Source organism: Dipodomys ordii, unplaced genomic scaffold, assembly GCF_000151885.1.
Source record: "Dipodomys ordii isolate 6190 unplaced genomic scaffold, Dord_2.0 Scaffold10, whole genome shotgun sequence".
Taxonomy (NCBI): Eukaryota; Metazoa; Chordata; class Mammalia; order Rodentia; family Heteromyidae; genus Dipodomys; species Dipodomys ordii.
The window spans coordinates 24,289,146-24,295,583 of NW_012267226.1; the positions used below are offsets into that span (position 1 = coordinate 24,289,146).

General features: G+C 59.8%; 1 protein-coding gene across 1 annotated transcript in view; it reads right to left on the reverse strand.

Annotated features, from left to right (window-relative positions):
* Positions 1–6,438, reverse strand: part of Arhgap42 (Rho GTPase activating protein 42) — a 78,742-nt gene that overhangs the window by 4,458 nt on the left and 67,846 nt on the right. Inside the window, exons 18-22 of the mRNA XM_013009535.1 lie at positions 5,964–6,123; positions 5,452–5,596; positions 3,963–4,343; positions 3,478–3,634; positions 2,781–2,843 (exon numbers count right to left, since the gene is read on the reverse strand). Of these exons, the coding sequence (XP_012864989.1) occupies positions 2,781–2,843; positions 3,478–3,634; positions 3,963–4,343; positions 5,452–5,596; positions 5,964–6,123 (906 nt within the window). The remainder of the gene's footprint in view (positions 1–2,780; positions 2,844–3,477; positions 3,635–3,962; positions 4,344–5,451; positions 5,597–5,963; positions 6,124–6,438) is intronic.

The window sequence follows — 6,438 nt, forward strand, 5'->3', positions numbered from 1 at the left end:
AACCACAGCAGCGTTCTGCAGGCTTGTCCTCAGCCAGACTCCTCAATGGCTGGCAACCGTTTCCCAGCAGCACCGTGTGTGCTGCGGATCAGCCACGCTTTCTTATAGATCTGGCTGGTTTCAACAGACACTGGCTGACTCTGGCTGGATGCAGGGGTGAACGCCCGGGGGAAAGGGCAAGCTAACATGGCACACGGCAGCGCCCCAAGACCAAGGAGACGAGTGGGGAGGCGAGGCCCGTGGATTCGATCACCCACGCGCTCAGGCGAGACAGTGCACAACACACATCCTTGTCCGTGTGCTGAGCACACAGACCTCCAAGGTGTGTGACTCTGAGCCGTGACCGAGGCCAGGTCCCGAGCAGGCCTGCCTGACAGCACGCGTGTTCACGCTCTCCGTGTGTGTGCAGCTTGTGAAAAGCTATGAGCCAGTCCACAAGCGCGTGGCTCAGCTGCTGAAGGAGAACCGGAGCCCGAGCACAGGACGCGGAGCTCGCTCTCTCATCAGCAGGTAGTTCAGAGTATTCAGACCGAGCCAGCACGTGAGCCTGCCCGCACCTACGATGCCCGTTATATGCCAGCGTCTGTTTTATTCACTGCCAGCTTTCTTAAGACTCTGGGAAGATGTCTTTCTTATTGCAGTCCTGTCAGACCCCCTGCTCCTCACCCACCGACTCAGCCAATCACACTGAAACATTCGGAAAAAAATACGCCTTCATTTCCTGCCGTCGCTCTGACGCAAAGCATCCCTGACCCAGGGACAACCAGGGGACATGGGGAAGGTGTGCGCGGGTCCCGGAAGGGACTGGGCAGGCTTCGGGTTTTGGCGTGCGTGCGTGTGTGTGTGTGTGTGCGTGTGCGTGCGCGTGCGTGCGCATGCGTGTGTGTGTGCGTGCGTGTGTGTGCGAGTGTGCGCATGTGTGTGTGAGCGCGCGCGTGTGCGTGTGTGCGTGCGTGTGTGCGCGTGCGTGTGTGTGCATGTGTGCGCGCGCGTGTGTGTGCGTGTGTGTGCGTGTGCGTGTGTATGTGTGTGCGGGTGTGTGTGCATGTGTGTGTGTGCGTGTGTGCATGTGTGTGTGCGTGTGTGCATGTGTGTGCGTGTGTGTGCGTGTGTGTGTGGTGCTGGATGGAACCCATTTGCCATCAGCACAGGAAGGACGCTCTTGACTTTCCCCAAGGCCGTGTGGAGCTTCCTCATGGAAGGACTCCATCTAGTGGAGCCCAACGGAGGGGAAGGTTAACTCGCAGACTGCAGTGAGCGCTGGCCTGCCAGGGCTCGGCTCCATTGTGCCCCGAGAGAAAGGAAGCCAACGAGGATGAGAAAGGAGCAGGCGCTGTGGACAGAGGCGACTGCAGGTGAAACCGGCAAGGCTGCCATCACCTTGGTGAGATGTTAAAGCGATGGCTTTGCGGAGTGCTAACAAGCAGAGACCAGCGGACCCAGGCACAGGCCCCAGAGGCATGGTGAGCCGAGCTCGGCCGCAGGCCCGCATTACCTCCCATGAACGGCACACGCGGTGTAATGTGTACGTATTTAACCAACAGCACACACGGTGTAATGTGTGCGTATTTAACCAACAGCACACACGGTGTAATGTGTGCGTATTTAACCAACAGCACACGTGTTGTAATGTGTACGTATTTAACAAACAGCACACATGTTGTAATGTGTACGTATTTAACGAACAGCACACGTGTTGTAATGGGTATGTATTTAACAAACAGCACATGTGTTGTATTATGTACATATTTAACAAACAGCACATGTGTTTTACTGTGTAAGTATTTAACAAAGTGTGGCATACTTTTACAAGGTTGATAAAATTCTTTGGTTGGATAACTTCTGTAAGAAACACAGCAATTCCTAAATTATCTCTGATTCCTTCGCTTCGTGGACTGAATTAGCCCGACAGACAAAGCTCAAACATGCCTCAGTGGAGCCAAAGGAAGAAGAAAGGAAAAAGTCTCTCGTATCTCTCATGCCATTTTGACAACAAATACTCCAGTGCCTCCTCTAGAAAGCAAATGCTAGAAAACGTCAGCCTTTGTGACCGTCTCCTACCCAAATGCACAGGGACGGCCCACTGCAGATGGGAAGAATTGGCCAGGAACTGGACAGGGGGACGGGGGGACGGGGGAACAGGGGGACAGGAGGACAGGGACAGTGGGAGGGGGGACAGCGGGACGGGGACAGGGGGACAGCGGGATGGGGGATGGGGACAGCAGACAGGGACAGCAGGACGGGGGACAGGGGACAGGGGAAGAGGGGGATAGGGACAGTGGGACAGGGGACAGGGACAGCGGGATGGGGGACAGGGACAGCGGGACGGGGGACAGCGGGATGGGGGGACAGGGAGACAGGGGGATGGGGGGACAGGGGGACGGGGACAGGGGGAGCTGAAGCAGAGGCTCAACGCAGCGGCAGCAGGATGCAGCCTGGCACTCCACCCTCCACACAGGGCCCGACGCGCCAGGAAACACCAGCGCCCGGGCTGGGGAAATTAGCTATCTCTACAATGCTGCAGTCACTTTCAAGAATACGTATCCCTGAGGATTATTCCAGAAAAACGTATGTAACTTTTATAAGTTCAAAAAACCCACTTTTGAAAATTGTAACCCAAACACTGTCATCGAAGCCAGCAGGGGCCGTGGCGGTGTCTGCCTCTTAGGAAGGCTGCCTTCCCCCTCCTCTGCGGGGGCCTGTGTCTGGCCAGTGGCAGCACGCGGCGGCCGCGGCGCCATTTCTTTCTCAGGTGTGCGTAAAGGTTGCTGGGAACTCACCGCCCGGAGGAAGCCGCCTTCACGGAGCCGGCGTTCTCAAACAGCTGCGCCTTTGCTGCCACTCTGAAAAGTAAGTGAATGCATTTAAATAGTTTTATGAACGACTCTGTGTCATCTTCATGCTTCCACATTTGAGAAAGATGACCTTCATTTAAAAAAAATGAAGTCAGCCAGAAAAATCAACCGGCTCAGGGTGAACATTCAAACCAAACAGGATGAGCTGGGAGCCGGTGTACCCCTTCTGTCCCCCCACCCCGCCCAGCTGTGCCTTAAACTTCAGTTGAGAGGGATTTGGGCTGCGGGGTCCTCTCCTGAGGACCTTACACCTCGAACCCCTTTTCTGCTTCAGAAAACAAGGAAACAGAGAGGAAGGTTTTCTTCCCACTCTGCTTCCAGCTGGAGGCGCGGGAAGAATGGGAGAATGGAGTCAATGTGACAGGGCGGCTAGGTCCCTCTGACTGCTGGGAGCAAGCAGACCCTCCACCCTGCGGGTGGCCTACGCGTCTCCTGTCCCCTGAGAAGCCGAGCCCTGAACGGGTGCAGTGGTCTGCAGAGTCGGTGCGTGGCGCCCTGAACGGGTGCGGTGGTCTGCAGAGTCAGTGCGTGGCGCCCTGAACGGTGTGGTGGTCTGCAGAGTCGGTGCGTGGTGCTCTGCCCCCCCGGGGGACACAGGCAATGCAAACCTGTCCTCACTTACACTGAGCCAGGCCTCTGGTAGCCATTGCTGGACGCCGTGTCTGGCCTTAGCCTCCTGAACATTTTGGGGGGCAGCTCTGGGTTTGGTGTGGCTTTGGGTGACTCCTTGGAGCCTAGAGAAGTTAAGCTTTGAACGGATCCGCTGTAGCTCTTGTTTCCTAAAAAGCAAGCCCAGGAGAACAGACAAAATAATAGCACTAACGCTGTACGCGTGTACCACAAAGGAAGCATTTTCCTCCAGGGCTGAATAGGAAGGCACAGAATGTTCTTTGGGTGCAGCTGTCCCCCACTCAGCAGATCAAAATCGACAGTAATTACAAAGACATCGCCTCCAGGGAGGGAGAGAGGCGGGCAGAGGGTGACAGGATTGGGAGGATCTAGGCTCAGGCGCCAAGCAGAAGAGCGTATGTCCTTCGTTTCAGCCGTTAGCCTGGCTGCGGGGTGGCGGGCGCGCAGGTGGCCACTGCCCGGGCCCGCGCTGCTTACCTTCAGCTGCAGAGACGGACCGGAGAGAGCAGCCCGGGGTTCTCCGGAGCCCCGGAAGCCCGTAGGGGCCCTTCTTGACGGGGTCCGCGGGTGGGGAGCCTTCCCCCGGGCTGGCCACCAAGGCCACGCTCTGACTGTCCGACTCGGCGTCTGTTTTGGCGGCGTCTTCGCGAGAGCTCGATTCGGGGCTGGTGGTCCAGAGACCCAGACTCTTCTGCCCACTGGAGGGCGACGGGGTGGCGATCCAGGGGACCCCTCCGGGCTTCTCCCGGGGCGGGCAGGGGGCCGGCTTGCTCGTGCTGTTCTGTTCGGAGGAGTGGGAGGACAGGGACTCGATGCTGCCCATAGGCGTGCTGTCCGGGCTGCTGCTGTACGAGTCACCTGAGCGGCGGGACGCAGACAGACAACGCTGAACGCCGGCCACAGCCTTCCCCGCACCTGTATTCCCCCCCCCCCCCGGCCCAACCGGACCCCGCAGGTCTGCACGGCCCAGGGCTGGCCTCGGTACTGCGGAACGCCCGCAGACAGGCGCGGGAGCTCAAGCAGGATTCTGTCCAGAGCTCGGAACCGCTGCCTGGTGTTCACACACTGACCCCGGTGAGACCACGTGTCTCGAGCAGTGCGGAGGTGGAAACGCGGCTCCCACTGGGGACGACGCGGGACTCTGTGGACCGGAGGCCGGCACCCACCTTCACCTTCCCATCCCCAGTGACGGAGGCACTCCACGCACACCAGCCCCTCCACACAGACGCCCTCCACGCACACGCCCCTGGATCCATGCACACGCACACCCCTCCACGCACACGCCCCTCCACGCACACGCCCCTCCACGCACACGCCCCTGGATCCATGCACACGCGCACCCTTCCACGCACACGCCCCTCCACGCACACGCCCCTGGATCCATGCACACACGCACCCCTCCACGCACACGCCCCTGGATCCATGCACACGCGCACCCCTCCACGCACACGCACCTGGATCCATGCACACGCGCACCCCTCCACGCACACGCACCTGGATCCATGCACACACCCCTCCACGCCCCTCTGTGCAGGCACCACAGGGGCACAGCTAGCTATAAGAGGCCGGCTGGTGAAGCTTATTTTCTTACTACTCTTAAAATAATTGCACCCAGGAGCCCTAGACTGGTGTAGAGCACCACCACGCACACCCACGCGCACTCAGACCATTTTGTTAAGTGAGGTCTGCAGGGTGAGAATGCGTGGTGGGGACCTCCCTCCTTCCTTCCTCCCCGACACCCCAAGGCCAGGCTCTGAGAACTCAGCGTGAGAGCCAGCAAGCGAGACCACGGCTTTTTCACTGACTTTCTCCTGTTTTCTTATGAACCACTCGGACGACAGGATCAAACCTGGCCATTCCTACCGCGCTGAATGGCGCCGGGTCTCCGTCTTCCGCCCCCTTGGTGGCAACAGTGGATTTGCGGTCCAGGGAACCCTGGGGGGGTGGGGGGTGCGGCTGTACTTACTGTCGGGCTCAGCCAGGCACGGCGTGTACCGCCCCCGGGGCTTCCGAGGGCCGGTGGACAGGCAGATGGCGCGCGCCCTGCGGGACCCGGATCGAGACTGGGGCTGGGGGAGAGGCACGTTCGGGTCTGGGGCCGAGTGGAAGATCTGCACAAGAGAGACACGGCCAGACTCAGGGACAATGGCAATGTCAGCACGAGAGCCACACGGCGGAAACCTCAGAACCACAGTGCTGGCTGACACGCACACACACGTGTACACAAGCACACACACGCACACGCCATGCATGCACACACCATGCACACACACAGAGTCCTTGGGTGACGGGACGCTTCCTCCGCGGGCTTTCTTTTCCATAGCTCCGTACATCCCAGGAGTGCGAGTCAGGTGAACCGATAGCTTGAAGCACCCGCACGCAGGCCTGGGGGTCTGGGTCAGGACCCCGCCTCGCCTTCCTCCCAGGTGGGCTCAAGCAGGGCTCCCGCTCTGAGCGGAGGCGTGAAGCCCCGCCTACCTTCTCGTAGTGCTCGATGAGGATCTCCACCACGATGTTCTGGAACTTGATGCTCATCATGGCGGCCACCGTCTCCTCCTGGGCTCTCATCAGGGTGGGGCCGAAGATGACGCCCAGGTTGGAGACGGTCATGAGGTTCTGCTGGCTGTGCAGCGACACCCTAGGGAGAGAGGACAGGCGGCAGGCTCGGCGGGGCGCCGGGCTGAGGGCAAGGCTCCGCGCCGGCGCGCCGGCCGCACAGCGCCAACACACTGCACACGCTCCCTGGACTCACGTTCTGAGGCCAATTCCGCTCCTCAGGGCTGGCCTGGGGAGCAGTAACCACAACAATGTAGAAAGCTCCTATGAAATCAACGGCAAGTTGTGGACTGAAGCCACAGCTGCCATGCTGTGGAACTCCTGCCAGCCTGCCCCCTGCCTCCCCCTCCCCCACAGCCTGCCCCTGTTCCCCCTCCCCCACAGCCTGCCCCTGCTC